At 41.0% G+C, this 17162-nt stretch overlaps 1 protein-coding gene across 2 annotated transcripts in view; it reads left to right on the top strand.

The window, feature by feature from the left end:
- Positions 1–17162, top strand: part of PRICKLE3 (prickle planar cell polarity protein 3) — a 1188758-nt gene that overhangs the window by 979508 nt on the left and 192088 nt on the right. For both annotated transcript variants that reach the window (XM_044080198.1, XM_044080197.1), the window contains one exon: positions 16870–16983. In XM_044080198.1, the coding sequence (XP_043936133.1) occupies positions 16870–16983 (114 nt within the window). The remainder of the gene's footprint in view (positions 1–16869; positions 16984–17162) is intronic.

Raw genomic sequence — 17162 nt, 5'->3', positions numbered from 1 at the left:
GTTTTTAGATAGAACATATTCTGCTATACAAACCAACAATGTGTTAAAACCCACCGGATATATATTGGCCCTCTCTAACCAATATTGAAGCACCTGTAGGCCCGCCCAATGGGGAATATTAGTGTACAGAGCCTTCACATCCAGGGTACATAATAACCTTGTTGGTTCCAATTGTGTATCTGATATAATCTTCAAAAACTGAGTCATGTCCTGTATTCTAGCTCTTAATAGATTCAACAAAGGTTTCAAATATTTGGTCAAAAATACAGATAAAGGTTCTGTCAAGGAACCAATACCTGAGGCAATAGGCCTGCCTGGAGGTGTATCCAGGCTTTTATGTATTTTAGGCAGTAAATAGAGAATCTGTTTCTGTGGGTCACTCACCATCCGGTGTTGCAGGACTGTATCCTTAATGATTCCCTCATCTACTGCCTGTTGAAGAAACAAGTCATTATCCTTCTTAAAATTAGGCGTGGAGTTCATAGGCATATGCATATAATGCTGTGGGTTAGACAGCTGTCTATTTCCCTCAGCCAGATAATAATCCATATTCATAATAACTACTGCCCTACCCTTATCAGCTGGTAATGTGACTATGTTCTTGTTATTCTGAAGTTCAACCAAGGCCTGTTGTTCACTGACTGTAAGATTATGAGCAAGCGTTTTAAATTGACACAACTTGAAATGTAAATCTTTGAGGACAGCTTGCTGAAATATCAATCCATATTTATTCATTGGGGGGATGAAATCCAACTTGGAATACCTAAAGTTAGTAGATCTATGAGAGGTGTCCCTAGAAACAAAAATAATCTTAAATTCAGTTTGCGACAAAACTCCAAAACATCATTGACCATATCATTCTCATCAGAAAAGAAGCCAGGAATGTAATTAAGATGTTTATTATTCATCAATTATCTTAACTCAAGCCTTCCAAAGTTTTTGAGTAGGAAAAATCATAAAGTCTGAATATGTAAACGTTATAAGTACAGCCCATGGGGGTGGTAGATGCCGTATAGCTGTAGTTTCTGGTTGCATGAGAATTACCATTAAAAATAGGCCTGACTAATACTGTACCTTATACTATTTGTTTGGTTTGAATGCATACAGAAAAAACAAGATTTTTGTAGTTTTTTATCCAGTTCAATATATGTTTGATTATACAAACAGTTTAATTATCCAACTACCCTATGTCCCAATTAGTTTGGATAATCAACTCTTTACTGTAATTGAAAACTACAAACTAGACTTTGTTGGTCTTAAACCCGCAACACCACTTGTTTTTTACAAGACTTTTCAAGAAGAAGGACTACTACTCTGGAGTCAATTATCAAAAAAAAAAAAGCCATTGGGTAAGTGTGAGGATGCACATAACACTGCTTTTATTAAACCTGGACATCTTTTCCATACTGATGGAACTTCTGACAGTCATAGCCAGCTGAAAGCAGTCTCTTGTCATTCTGTGTTCCTCTTTTGTGGAACACACATAAACCATTGGGTACAAGCTTTTTGTTCTTCCAAAGTCATTACACCAGTACTTTTCTGATTATCATTGACTTGTAATGGCTTATTGACATCAAAATGCTTCAGTTTGGGGGCTCTGATAACTAAATGTGCAATTCAAAACTATTTTGTTTGCTGTCTTCAATACTATGTCATACCTTATTCTAATAATTTCCTTAGTGACACTTAAAAATAAGCAAATTCAGAATGACCTTTGAAATATACTGCAATGTGCATATAAATCTCATAAATATTTGCTTAGTGTCAGGTAGCAAAACCTGTACAACAGCTCTGACATTTTCTGATTTCAAGCCTTTTGAGAATAAGATATGTCTCCTATATATTGCAACTTTGATCTTACATTTTAGTATTGTTTAATTTGAGTATATATTGTCTCAACCTGTTCAGTAACTGAACCAGTCTTCTGCCATGTTCTTCTCTGTTTGCACTTCAAAATAGTATATCAACAGTGATCCTAAAAGGACCATCGGGGCCTCTATTTGTCTGTGCAACAGCTCTCTGAAGTAAATTGGCAACTGATGAACTACCAGGTATAAGTCTAAGCAATGTGGATCTTAAAAACATATTAAGCAGCTTGGAACTTTTGTCATTTAGCTCAATTTTTCAAAAGGTCTTAACATCAAGCACAGGGAAATGTCTTCCATTTGACTTGTCAATAACAGCCTTTCCTATGCTATCAGGTGGATAATGTACCCTCTTAGGTTCATTGGTATTTGCTAGGTAATAAGCCTAGCTAGTAATTAATATTCAAAAGTTCCCTCTAGCCTGAAGGAGAGTCCATCTTCAGCCAGGTTTCTGGATCTGTTCATGTACAAAGGTTGTCAGATTTACCATGATAGCCATACTGTTTACTCGGTCTGTAGGCTCCATCTGTTCCTTCATTATACCTCTGCTCTCCATTCTATGCAGTTTCCTTTCAGTTTTACATCTGTGTTACTCAACCCTTCCTTATGTCATAGTTTCATAGGTGTGCACTAGGCTAATGGCCCTGGAGCATTTACAAGCCTAGCCCATAGGATTACCCTGGCATCGTGCAATCCAACCTTAGTTCCTAGTGCCTCTGTCGAGTAGAGCTACTGGAGTGATCCCTGGGGTAAATTTTCTACTTCCCATCCACTCATGAAGATTTCTCTTGAAGAGGGCCAGTGAGGTGCTCTGACATGTATGGGAAGTCTATTCCATAGCATGGGCAGTCTCTGGGTTATAAACCTGTCCCTCCAGCAAGTTCTGTTGATTGTGGTAATGAGGTTGAGATCCCTGGAGCATGTGGTGAGGAGGAATTGGGATTTCTTTAGATGTAGCATTTCTAACAGACCTGGGTCAAACATGGCTTTATAAGTCAAGCATCGATTGCCTCTAAGTAGGCGATATGAGACAGAAATAGTTGGAGTTTTTTTAGTCTGTCCATATAGGACAAGTGTTTAAGGCCTAGGATCCTCTTTGTGAGGTACTTTTGCAACCTCTTCAGTTGTTGCAGGTGTCTGGTGAGGTACATGCCAAAAAGGGCATTGTACTCAATGATTGGCCTAATGAGGGAAGAGTAGAGGGAGACAATGACCTCTTTTTCTTCCAGGATGCAAAACCCTTAATAATGAGATGTGCCACATAGAAGGACTTTCTGACCACAGTGGCAGTGTGGTGGTCAAAAGAGAGGTTGTTGTCATCCTGTGTTCCCAGATATCTTGTAACGCTTTCTGTGTTCAGTGGACTACCATCAGTATGGTAGTTCATGGGAACTGGGTTTTTTCCCAAAGGGGATGATGGCACATTTTTTGGCATTGAGCTTAAGGCCATGTGGTTCTGACACCAGTCGTTGGCCTCAGTGAGGCCTTTCTGTAGGATGTCAACATCACTTGGGGAGTTAATAATGGCTCCCAACTTGCAATTGTCTGCGAACTTTGTCAGCCAGAGTCCCTTCGTGTTGGACTGGACTTCTGAGAAGTAGATACCAAACAGGAGAGGGCCCAGGACCGATTCCTGTGGGACTCCCCTCGTGACTGGTCGGCAGTCTGACTTGGAGTCAGCTACTTTCACACTGTAGGTTCTATCTGTGAGCCAGTTTGCAACCCACCTAGTGATATAGCGGTTCATGCCTAGCTTAGTGAGTTTTTCTATGATTCCTTAGTGGGGAATGCATCAAAGGCCTTGGCTAGATCAAGGTAGGCTGTATAAATCACCTTGCCTTTATCCACAGCTCTGGTGACTGACTCAAAGAAGTCGACCAAGTTAAGCAGGCATGATGTACCCTTCAAAAAAAACAAACTGTGTGGGATCTAGAGTTTGGAGATTCCCTATATCCTTGTTTATTAGGTCCATGATGATGCGTTCCATAGCTTTGCATATCAGACTTGTCAGGCTAATGGGGTGACAGTTCCCAGAGTCTGTAGTCGCTCCTCCTTTGTGGAGAGGGATGACTATAGCAGTGCACCATTTGGTAGGGACAAAGCCTGAGGTGAGGCTGTGATTGAACAGGGTACACAGGTGAGGTGCCAGTTCACTCTGTAGTTCATGTAGAACACAGCCAGGGATATTGTCAGGTCCCATAGAAGCTGTATTGTTGGCCTTGGACAGTGCTGTTTTAACCTGTGCTGCAGTAATACTGGGTGCCTGGCAATCTACTGGTATTGTGATTGGTCCTTTGGGGGGGGGGGAGTTGGCACTGAATCTGTTGGCCAGTATATTGGCAATATCTGTTGGCTCGGTATAGGAGGTACCATTATGCAGTAACTTAGAGCAAATCTGGGTATTGCCATGGAGGTTCTTTACATAACTATAGAAGGCCTTGTGGTTGTTTTTACTATCTGCTGAAATTCTGTTTTCATGGCTAGCTTTAGAGGATTTGACGAGGGATCTCAACTTTTTGTTGAGGCTGATAAGGGAGTTTTACCAGTCTTGGGACTTCACCTTATTCTGCATCAGTTTCCTCCTTCTGTTGTAAAGTTTGTTTATGACAGGGGACCATCAGATTGGCTTCCTTTTTTTGGAAGAGAGCATCTTGGATGTTCTTCGTGTTTCACTGTTGCAGTCATTACATTTGGATAATCCTGCTGGCAGATTGCCCTCGTCGGCCTGAATTCCAAAGTCCTGGATCCTGCGTTGGATCTCAACTTTTTGTTGAGGCTGATAAGGGAGTTTTACCAGTCTTGGGGCTTCACCTTATTCCGCATCTGTTTCCTCCTTCTGTTGTAGAGTTTGTTTATGGCAGGGGACCACCAGATTGGCTTCCTTTTTTTGGAAGAGATCATCTTGGATGTTCTTCATGTTTCACTGTTGCAATCATTACATCTGGGTAATCCTGCTGGCAGGTTGCCCTCAGTCAGCCTGAATTCCAAAGTCCTAGGTCCTGCATTGGCTGCTGTTGCCTCTTCCCTGACGTCAGGTCATCAGGGGTATAAAAGAAGCAGCCGACGCCATTTTCTTTAGTCTTTCTTGCCGCGCGGTGCCCGAAGCAGAAGCATTTCGCAAGTGCCGGTCGGCCGACTCCTGAGATTTTCATGTTTGAGTTTCAGATCCAAAGTCCTCAATAAAGCTAAGTACCCCATTGGGGAAACTTTTTTCTTGCTCCAGACCAATGTCAGAAAAAGTAAATAATTGTATTTCTTGTGAAAAGCAAATACTTCATAAGGATTTTCATTCTTACTGTATTCCTTGCCTAGGCCCTGATCACAACATTTCTGGTTGTCGGTTTTGTGCTAGATTTAACCAACGCACTGTTAAGCGTCGGTATGATTTTGCTTTAAACTATTTTGGACGCCAGTTTAATTATCCAGAAATGTCATTGGATAGCCATCTGACTACCGGAGTTCACAAAAAACGCAAAGAAAAGGAGAGAGATAGACAACTGAGGCCCAAAACCGACGACGAAGCCCTCTCCTAAGCCAGTCACCAATTCACTGGTCCTCAGTGAGGTGCTTTCGCAGTCCCTGATGCCCACTACTTTAGAGTCACAGGCTGTTATCGACTCCCACGTGGAGTCGGCCATGCCACTCGAAACTCAAGGTATTGGAGCCTCGGATATTATCCCTTCAGATGGGTCCGGAGCCACTGAGCAGGCACCGGCTTCTGAGGGTGTAGTCAGACCTAAACATCTTTACATCAAACCAACTTCAGCTTCAAAAGCAAAGACTACAGCACCTTCTAAAGCAAAGAAACTCAAGAGCCACGTGGCCAGGTCTCTATGCTCAAAAAACAGATGCTCAAAATGGCCAAAGACTTGATTACCTTGATCAGGGGTTCCCATCCCCCTCCTGATAAGAGGCCTAGGCAAGAGACTGATGTATGAATCTTCAGATCAGGTTTTCATTTCTTCTGATCAGGAATATTCTCTTCCCCCCTATGAGGATTCTGATGCTGAAGAATCTATACCTTCAGCTTCTCCTCCAGAGGACTGTTCTTTTGGGGAAACCTTACATACCATGAGGGAGCATTTCCACTGGGAGAGCCAAGATTTTTCAGAATCTAAAAAGAGGCTCAGGAATTTCCTTTTACTACCTCAACACAAGCCACTAGCCATCCCACCTGTGTTAGATATTGTAGATGATGTGTTTTTGGAGTGTAGTCTTACCCCCCTGACTCCTTACCTCCAGCTCCTGTTAAGCCTGACAGATATTACAGGGTTCCTCACTCATAAATTCCTTTTTAAAAACCCTGCTGCAGACACAGAAACTATTTCTCAGGGTCCCAAAGGAGTTAAGGCTTCTGCTGCAAAAAACCCTACCCCCTCTGACAGAGATTCTAGGGCACTGGATAGATGGGGAAAAAAGGTTTACACATCTGCTACCTTGGCTATAAGGGCCTTAAACTGTCAGTTTCATATGCTCAAATATCAGCAACATGTCATGGCATTGCTTAAACAGAAAATGTTGTTAAACTCTGAATGTGCAGAAAACAAGGAAATGCAGGATTTATTGCATGCAGCTGAACAAGTTGGAAAGCATACTTTGCAATGTGATTTTGATTCTTTAGAGGCCTCCTGCAGGGCCACAGTTACAGGTTCTGTAATTAGGAGGCATGCTTGGTTAAAGGAACAAAATCTGCCTGATCATGTTAAAGTTAAATTATTCGATGCCCCTTTACAGCATGATGCTTTGTTTGGTGTTAAGGCAGAAGAGGTGTTAAAGAAAATGGAGGACAGAGCTAAATCTATGCAAACGGTCAAAGATTTTTTACAAGTACAGCCACCTAGGTTTAGTAGACACTGGCCAACAAAGAATTGGTCCTTTCCTGTGTCAGACAGAACTCAAAGGGGCAGATCCAGACGCCCCAGAGGCAGACCCCAGGTGCAAGGTTCATACCGGTCAAAGCAATGGGGGGACAATCACAACCATACAGGAAACAGTCCCACCTGCCTGCACCAAGCACTTATCTCCTGGCAGCACCCTTAGGGGGAAAATTAGCACTTTTTTCTCAAAATTTGCACATTATAACCCAGGACAAGTGGGTCCTAAATATCGTGTCACAAGGCTACAAGTTCCATTTCCATACCCTGCCAAAGGCAAACGGTTGGCCAGATCTGCCAAAAAAAATCAATGGGCAGAGGCACAAAAACAAGTCTCATCCCTCATGGACATGGGGGCCATACAACAAAAGTACCAGAGCAAGAGCAGAGACAAGGATTTTACTCAAGACTGTTCTTGGTACCCAGAAAGGACAAGGCCTGGAGGCCAATACTGGACCTATCTATTTTGAACACATTCCTGGATATACCAAAATTGAATATGTTGACTTTGCAGCAGCTTCTGCCCATGCTGGGCAAGAACGCTTGGCTTGTGACTTTAGACCTAAAAGAGGCATACCTGCATGTCCCAATCAGACAAATATGCAGAAGATACCTCATATTCAAGCCTGGCTCAATGTATTACCAATTCTCTGCACTGCCCTTTGGCTTATCTACTGCACCCAGGGCCTTTACAAAGTGCCTGGCACCAGTGATTGCATTCTGCAGACAAAGAGGAATACAAATATATCCTTACTTGGACAACTGTCTAATTCAAGCAGAGAACAAGCAGAAACCTCATGGATCTCCACGAGTGGCACCTGGATCCACACGTCTTCAGCATGATAACAAGGAAATGGGGATGCCCGGACATAGATCTATTTGCCTCCCCTCACAACTACAAATTAAAAAGATTCTGCACAAGGATTTATCACAGACAAGCATGGAAAGTGGACGCCCTATCTTTCAGCTGGAAAAACCTATCAGTATATGTATTTCCCCCTCTGCCTCTCCTCCTCAAGGTACTCCTAAAGGTTAGACAGGAGAAGCCAAAGATGATACTGATTGCCCCAGACTGGCCCTGCCAGTACTGGTATCCAATACTAAGGAGCTTGCCTCAATGCCCAGCTTGGACCTTACCTCAAATACCTCACCCACTGTCCCAGCAAAACAGTCAGATCCTGCACAGCCAACTCAGGACTTTAAACCTGGCAGCATGGCAAATAATGTAGTCATACAAAACACACCTCTCAATAAAGCTGTGATGGACATCATTTTGGAAGCCAGAAGGCCTAGTACTAGAAAATCTTATGTTGGAAAATGGAAAAGATTCTGTGCTTGGAACCAGGTACAAGGAACTGATACAGCTGTGCCAAATATTCCTCAGATTTTGCAATACCTAACTGAGATGCTGGACAAAAGCCTATCTTTTTCATCTATTAAAATTCACGCCTCTGCAATTTCAGCTCATTACAATGTAGAGCCACCAATCTTTTCTCATCCCTTAAGTACCTCAGAGGAGCCAGAGATTTAAGGCCTACAAGGAGATCACCAATGCCTGCATGGGACCTCAACTATGTCTTGGAAAAACTCACCCTGCCTCTTTTTGAGCCAGCTGCTACTGCTGATATAAAGTTTTTATCTTGGAAAACAGCTCTGCTCCTAGCAATAACTTCTGCAAGATGAGTTTCAGAGCTACAGGCACTCATGGCTGTGGAACCTTTTATCATTTGTTATCCAGACAGGGTCTCTCTGAGGACAGACCCAACATTTATGCCTAAGGTGGTGTCCAGTGTGGCTCTCAACCAAACTATTCACCTGCCAACTTTTTATCCAAATCCACAGAACAAGGGGGAAAGAATTCTGCATTCTTTGGATGTGCACAGACAGCTTAGATTCTACTTGGTCAGAACCAAAGTTTTCAGAAAGACAGAGCAATTACTAGTGACATATGCTGCAGGATCACAAGGAAAGGCTATCTCAAAGCAGACTATTTCAAAGTGGATAGGCCACTGAATTCATTTCTGCTATGTACACCATGGCAAGCTAGTACCTAAGGGCATTAGGCCACACTCAACCAGAGCTGCAGCCACTTCAGCAGCCTTTCTCAGGGGAGTACCTACCAAGGACATTTTAGAGGCTGCTACTTGGAGTTCAGTGCACACCTTTACAAAGCACTATCATCTGCCATTCTACTCTAAATCCAGGGCAGGCTTTGCCACTGCAGTTCTGCAGGGCCTCATAGCTGCTCCTAATGCTGTTTAGCTCCAGCCTCCCAACCTTAGCATTGGGACTCTACCCAAATGTAATGACTGCAACAGTGAAACACAAAGAACATAGTACAGTTGTGTACACTTACCATAAATATAGATTTTCGAGTGTATTCTCTGTTGCAGTCCAGGTTACCCACCATCCCCCTCTTTCTTCTGATGGAACCTATCTTTCCTTCTCTGATTTATACAACCTTGTGGTGTATTTGCATGTAGATGAAGGTAAAGTTTATATTGGTGCATGTAATTAAACATATATAAATTTTGGCAACCCTTTTAGGGGGCACCTGACATCTGGGGCAAGAAAAACTAAAGAAAATGCCATTGGCTGCTTCTTTTATACCCCTGACGACCTGATGTCAGGGAAGGGGCGACAGCGGCCGACACAGGACCCAGGACTTTGGAATTCAGGCTGACTGAGGGCAACCTGCCAGCAGGATTACCCAAATGTAATGACTGCAACAGTGAATACACTCGAACATCTACGTTTATGGTAAGTGTACACAACTGTATTTTCTGTTGGGTATGGCGAGATCCTTGCATTTGTGTATGTGTTCGTACAGTGCATTGGTGTATGATTCAGCGGTCATGCAACTATTCTCCATTTGCATGGGTGTTATGAAGTTAGCCGCCTCTGTTCTTAGGAGCCCAAAGTTAGCTTTGGAGAAGTTTTTCATGGTGGTTACTTTTGAGGTGGTGGGGGTGGGAGGGATGTGGATTTCCAAGGTGATTAGTTTATGGTCTAACCAGGGAGGAGTTGACTGTTGGTGTAGAGCAATGGTCTCCCATATTAGTAATGACCAGGTCAAGGATGTTGCTACCTCTAATGGGGGTAAGAACAAGGTGGTCCAGGGCACCGGAATTAATGAAGTCCAGGAAACATTGGGCAAGTGTATTGGTACATGAGTAGTTATGTACACTTGATCATATGAACAGTCAGTGTCCTGGTCTTGCACTTTCAAACGTCGAAGTGTTACGTCAACCTTCTAATATAAACTTACATGTATAATATGAGCTCAGAAAACTAAGCAATTTAATCAGATAAAGTGGTTATTTATATGAATATGGTTAGCTTTCTCTCCCTGATGACTTCCAACATGAAGAATAATTTATTTCCCTGTGACATGCAGAAATGTGTCAGTTTGTACCTTAAAGCTTCCCAGCAATTTTGCTCACTGTGTGTGTGTGTGTGTGTGTGTGTGTGTGTGTGTGTGTGTGTGTGTGTGTGTGTGTGTGTGTGTGTCTGTGTGTGTTTGTGTTTGTATCTGTAAGAAAAGTATATGTATATGTGCGAGCAAGGTCTTGACTCAAGTGTTGCTGTTTTATCCTCCACCTTGTGAGCACTGGATCAGCTTTCACTCGGCTCTTTTTCAAAAAATTCAGACTTGCCTGTAGTCATTAACTGAAGGTGATTCTAACTGATACATTTGTTTCTTCACTGAAACCTGATAAATGCCCCAACTGTTTGTGGGACTTTCTGAATAAGCGGAATCTGAAATGTTCTTTTAAAGGAGAGGTTTGAATGGATAGGGTGGGTGGAGTTGTAAATAAAGTTTTATTATGTAGGATGGATGTGGGGGCAGAGAGGTCCACTCACAACAAAACATGTCTCAGTTGCATTAAAAAAGTATTTCCAGTTTGGCTTATAAATATGAAAATCGCTTAAAGTAGAGGTTATAATACGTTCAGTAAACAAAAAACAAAGAAAAGGTGATGCTAACAGAAGAAAGTCAGTGAAAAATCATGGGATAGTAGAATGGCTTGAGTGAACCTAAGTTTTTTAGCCACAAGCCCTAAGAGCTCCATACAAGTCCTTAGATTCACAGTTAAATACTTCAAGCGTTTCCAGCATGGTCATTATTTAGAAACTGTTAATAAACCAAAGCAGCATTCTTATCCAAATCTTGCACTTTTTTGACAGTTACTACAACAGTACTAGTACAACAGTATGTGGCTAATGACAAGCCTTGAATAATGCTCAGCTTCCAAGTAGCTGCCTGTCTTTTCCTTTTCTGAGGACACAAAAGTAGGTAGGTTTACAGCTTTAGTAATATAACTTCCTGGGATAGCAAATTGGGGTCATTTTTTTTTTTTTTTTTTGTCTTGGGAGCAGGATTGATTCCCCACATAAATATTTATCAAGCTGTGTGATAATAAATCAGGAATATCTAGTTCTGAAGTTTGTGTTTTAGTGACAGGCTTAGTTATGTGGGACAGCTTATTGATGCTACACCGCCATCTGGTGGTCAAACTGAGATTTCATTTAAAGTGAATACCTATCTAGCCATATATACTTTTATGAAATGGGGTCAGAAAACCAAGAAAAAAGGTTATATGAATATGTTCAATATGCACTCAAAAATAAATCTATCCCATACAAATATAAATGACAAAAAAGATGCTATAAAAGAAAAAAAAAGAATGTAAATGCAGTAACACGTACAACAGGTGTACTATAAACGGGTCTATGTCAGAAAATCGTAAGTTCAGAAGACTGAAAATCAAAATATTTAAAACTCACAATATCAAAAATATTTTTAATGCAGGGGGCAAGCCCCCCTGCACCCCCTTGCTAATTATATATGCCACTAACTCCAAGATCGCACAACACTGGAGAGAGGGCAAACTCCATTTTCAATATTTTGAGTTTTTGATATTTTGATTTTGTCTTTTGAGCTTTCGACATTCTGAAGGGGATCCACTATAAGCAGATCTTGCCATGCACCCAGGCTTTAAACACATGCTGTTTGAGATAAGGCCTTTCAAGAACCTGGGTAAGCAGCAGATATCTGTTGAATTTGTGCCCCAGCATGTAGTATGCTACAATGTTTTTCTGCAGAGATTTTCCTTTCTGTTCCTTGTATTCAGATCAGAATTTCCATCCTGGTAAGAAGGCCACTAAAAGCCTCTATAGTCTGTGCCAGTTAGAATTTCAGTTCATTTATTTGTTAGCCAGGTGAGGGAATTATTTCATTTCTGACCCTTTTAGCCATTACTCGGGACAGAGGAATTCTTAAATCATAAGAAATAAGTGACAATAGAAACTTGATAGTGCTGTTGTGAAATAATGCTGTAAGAAAGTCATAGTATTTGATATATAAAATCAGTTGTGTAGTTTTTTTTTTATTTATTTTCCTGACAAAGATACGTTTATAAGGAACTCCCACCCTGAGGTAAGCAACAGTTACAAAAGCATAAAGAGATAAACATGCAAGAGTGTATTAGTGCCCATCCTTTCAAACTGCAAATAAATGTAACCTTGCCACTTAGCTAATTTGGCACTGTAGACCATGGAGTGCAGAAACGCTTGTCATTACTAATGGCATTTCTATTATTTCACCAGACACTTGTACATACTTTTGTTTCTTTTTTTTTTTTACTTTTGGGGGATTTGTTGACTGAGTCTGCCATTCTGCTAGCTCTTGCCCCCTTGTCTTCCCTCCCACCATGCTGCTTTGTTTCCTCCACTTAACCCAGTCTATGTGTATCTTCATCTTTTTTCAATATGTTTCATGTCTTCCCTTGGTAGTTTTCTGTTTTTCATATTATTTATCAGGTCTTCCTTCCATAGAACTCATTGTTTAATAACGTTTCCATTTTCTGTCCATGCAGCTACGCTCATCCAACTGTTGACTCTTTTCTCACACTTTCCGTCTGCTGCTAAACTGCAGTAGTTCGACTCTATTTTGAGATATTCCATAACTTGCTGCTTTACATATTTATCTGCATTTCTTAATTATTTTTTCACTTCTGATTGCTGAATAAAAATATAGCATTTGTCTGACAGCAAGAGGCTCCCTAGTTCGATTCTCAGCCGGGATGCTTTCTAGGTGGAGTCTGCATGTCCTCTCTGTATTCACGCGAGTTTCCTCCAGGTGCTGCAGTTTCCTCCAACATTCCGAAGACGTGCAGTCGGTGGATTGGAAACTCTAAATTGGCCAGAGGGTGTATGTGTGTCTGTGTGTGCTTGTGAGACTGTGGTGTGGAAGAACAGCCACGGCAGGGCTAGCCACCCGCTTTAGATGATTGTCACTGTTGAAGTCGCACCCTGACCCCATGTGCAAAAATGGGAAAAAAGGGGTTGTGGATGGCTGAATGTGCCAGCATTGTATACAACAATGGTGTGTTATATTGTACACATACTTGTGTCATTGCTTTTTACAGTGACTTCACCTTCACTTTAGCTCTTCCTTATATATCTCCTATTTAGGAAAACTGTAATTTTTCCAGCTTTTTCTCCAGCAGCAGTAATTCCTTATACCCGACAGATGCAGACTTCTCATCTGCAGTTACCTATGCCAAGCATTGTACCAGTTTCTTTCTCAAACTCTTTTAATAAATCTGAAGCAGCCTTCACCTAGTTCATCTGCTTTCGTGTGCTATATTTAGTTACTGTAATAATCAGCTGTTATCTGCAGATATTTTTTCTGTGACGATCTCCCAGTCTCCATTTTAATTGCTGTCACTTTCTCTAAAATGCCTTTTCTGTTTAGGCACTTTCCATTTAGTCATAATTTCGAACAGTGTTTTGTTTCAAGTAATGTGTAAATATTCAGTTTGTCATTTAACTGCTAAGAAATCAAGTGTGAGTATAGTTTCAAAAGCGTCATGCACTAGCTATGACTGTTGTAGCAGTAAATCCCATAATGACAGTGCTCCAGCTACCTGGGGGTACATCTTATCCATCTGTGTAAAGAAAAGGAGTCTTTTGATTGCATGCCATCATCTATGACTAGGTGCAGTAAGAATACATGGTGTTAAGCTGTAAGGATTACAGCTCTAGCTAAACAGATACCAGAAGTAATAAGACACACTTAATGTGGTAAAGAAGACCATCAACAGTTTACTTGGATTACACCAGTGCATCACTATTAAAAAAGCTTTTAATAAAAATAATTGCCAGATTTTCTAGTTCAATAATACATTTTTCATCCACCTTAAATTGGATATTAAACATTTTATCTGTAACAGTGTCTAAAAGACTTGAACAGTGTTTTTGTGTTAATACTTGCATTTTTAGCCAGTTTGGATTCATAAGAGCATGTTCTGTGTTTCACTTTAGCCTTCAGCTTCCTTTTAGCCCTTACATAATTGATTATTATTATGATACTTGATTGCATCATTTGGAGCATTTTTAAAGCTGTGCAGTACTTCCCTTCATCCTTTTCCGAAGACTGTATAAACTATCTGTTCACATATTTTTAGGCTAAGGTTATTCCTGAGGCTTGGGAGGTACTGGGTTGTGAACCTTGCCCCTCCACCATGTTTTATTTATCTGCTGGTGAAGGATTGGGTCCCTAGCTTATAGGATCATAGGAGGTTATTAGGCTATTGGCTCTAAGGCCCTTAAGAGCCTAGCCAAGAATTTAGCCTATGTTCCAACAAGTCAGCACACAATGCCCCTGTCCAACAGGGACACAGGTGGAATCCCAGGGTTGTATTTTCTGTTGTCCATTCAGTTATCCAGGTTGCACTTAAAAAGAGTTACTGAGATACTCTGCTTGACATGGAGCAGGAGTCTATTCCACAGGAGAGGGAGTCTCTGGGATGCAAATCTGTCCCGCCAACAAGTTCTACTGATGTCACAGACCAAGTTGAGGTTGCACATGCGGGTTGCTTGAGTGGAGCTTGACTTGCAGATGTGCAGCAGCCCCATCAAGGCAGGGTCTGAGATTGCTTTGTATGCCAGACAGATGTCTCCTTTGAGAAGTCTGTAAGAGACTTGAGTAGAGGGAAAGGGCCTTTAGCCTATCTGGGTAGGGTAGATATTTGAGGCCCTGGATTCTTCTGCTGAAGAACCTCAGTGGTCTCCCCAACTGCTTCATGTGCTTTATGAGGTACATACCGAAAGGGGCATTGTACTCAATAATTCCTGTGGAGGGGGATGGGGCTGTGAAGCTGTTTATACCTTCCCTCAGCAGGTTGTAATCAGCTTTGGAGAAGTTTTTTTGTTTGACCCTAATGGGGGGGGGGGGGGGGGTTACTTCATAAGTGACCGTTTTGTGGTCGGAACTTACCAGGGTGGATGACACTATAGGGATGCTGCATTGGTTATTCATGTTGGTTAATACCAAGTCCAAGATATTTTCACCTCTTGTGGTGATATCAACCAGCTGGTCCAAGGCATTTGCATTGACAAAATCATGGAATCTCTGGGCATTTGTGTTTTGGCATGAGTAGTTCTTCCAGTCTATAGTTGGATAGTTAAAGTCGCCCAGGATCAGGGTAAAGGGTTGAATCTTGATAGATTAGAAGAGGTTCAGATAGGTGGAATGGGCATCTTGAGTCAAAGTTGGGGGCCTGTAGCTAGCTATGATTTGAATAGGAATCCTGTCAATGGTTATCTGGACCTGGAGTGTCTCCTGTACGTCATACTGTTTGTCCAGCCTGGAGGTGTGTACATCTTTTATATATATTGCTAGTCCACCTCCTTTTGCTTTGTTGCCTATGGTCTGTGGTCTGGAGATACTGGACTTGTTCTGGATCTCCATATCTCCCCAATCGGGTACTAATGGTGTGGTAATCAAGGCACAGATCTCCGCTCAAGAGTCTAATGCACTGAATTAAAGGAATGGAGCTTCCCCCCTTTCTTGGTAGCTCAGGGACTTTAGGCCTAGGACCTTTTCGGTTTGTACTTTTGGGGTCTTTCTGATTGTTTGATATGCTTTTTAGTGAGATGTGTCCCAAAGGGGGCATTGTACTTGATAACTGCCCTGATCAATACTGAGTAAAAGGAAGTTGTTACCTCTTCACACCTTGATGATATTCCTTCTCCAAATAGGTGGGCTACGTAAAAGAAGTTCCCGACAGCCATTGTCATATGATGGACAAAATGAGAGGGAGTTATCAACCTATGTACCCAATTCCCATGACTGCATTTTCCTTTTGCACTGGTGTGTTTATACAGTATGGTGAAGAGAGGGTTGTCCACATCTTTTAACATTTAGTTTCAGCCCATTTTAATACACCAACTGTTTACATACTAAATGTTTTATACATAGGATATAATTTCCTTATAATACCACTACAGAAGAAATACCTGTTCTGTGTTTTAAATAGCATCATTACAGAATAGATACCTGTTTGTACCTAGATGTGTTAAGAACTATGCATTGTATTTTTGTAAAAAAAAAGTTTTGCTGTGAGTATCTTAAATGTATCCACTGGAGCTTTTCTTCCAGAGCCTCTGCTGAAAATTGGTTTTGCCCTGTCTTTCCCAGTAAACGAAGGCAAATAAGTGTATATATATATATATATATATATATATATATATATATATATATATATATATTCACACACACACAAATATGTGTTTGTGTACATATATATATATATATATATATATATATATATATATATATGTGTGTGTGTGTGTGTGTGTGTGTGTACGTACACATAATTTATCTCCAAAAGCAGTGCCTGTTATTCATATACCCAGATAACTTTCATTATCATTGTGTACTCGTTGAAAAAAGTAAACAAGTATTGGACAGAATTAAGTATGCAGGTGTGATCTGAAAGGTCTTAAGTCAACAAGCTGGGTGAATGTCAAAATAGTTATGGAAAAGTTCATAACCGGTCATCCAAGAATATGTATAGATCATAGGAACTGAAAGCTCTGAAAAAATCATTTTATCTTTTACTTGTTTTGATGGTGTTATAGTTAAGTTTCAGATGTAATGTGTTTCAAAGTGCCTGAAGTTTGTGTGGGCTACTGGACAGGAGTTGGTTTGGTCATATCACAGCAGTACCATCTGGCAAGGGAAACACATCAATTAACTATAGATTTGTCTTGTATATCTGTTTGCAAAGGAAGTAATTGCAATTGTGGTTTACTTTCTCTCACACCATTTTTTCTTGTAGGTTTATCAGTATTTCAGCTGCATTCCTGAAGACAGAGTTCCCTATGTAAACAGCCCGGGAGAGAGATACAGAATTAAACAGCTTCTGCATCAGCTCCCACCACATGACAGTGAGGTGAGGCAGACCAGTTGCATATGTGTTTGTTATAGTTCAGTATTTTGTTGGAGCAGCAGAAGCAAACATTTCAGATACATCAGAAATAAAACAAAACCGAAATCATGTGATACAAATTAACACTTTCTACAGTAATAAACATCTTTTCCTAGGAACCAAAAGTGAAGAAAGGAAGATGC

Source organism: Protopterus annectens, chromosome 8.part0, assembly GCF_019279795.1.
Source record: "Protopterus annectens isolate FY-2018-M chromosome 8.part0, PAN1.0, whole genome shotgun sequence".
Lineage (NCBI taxonomy): Eukaryota > Metazoa > Chordata > Ceratodontiformes > Protopteridae > Protopterus > Protopterus annectens.
Note: the sequence above shows the minus strand (reverse complement) of the source record. Positions and strands in the feature narration are given on the sequence as shown.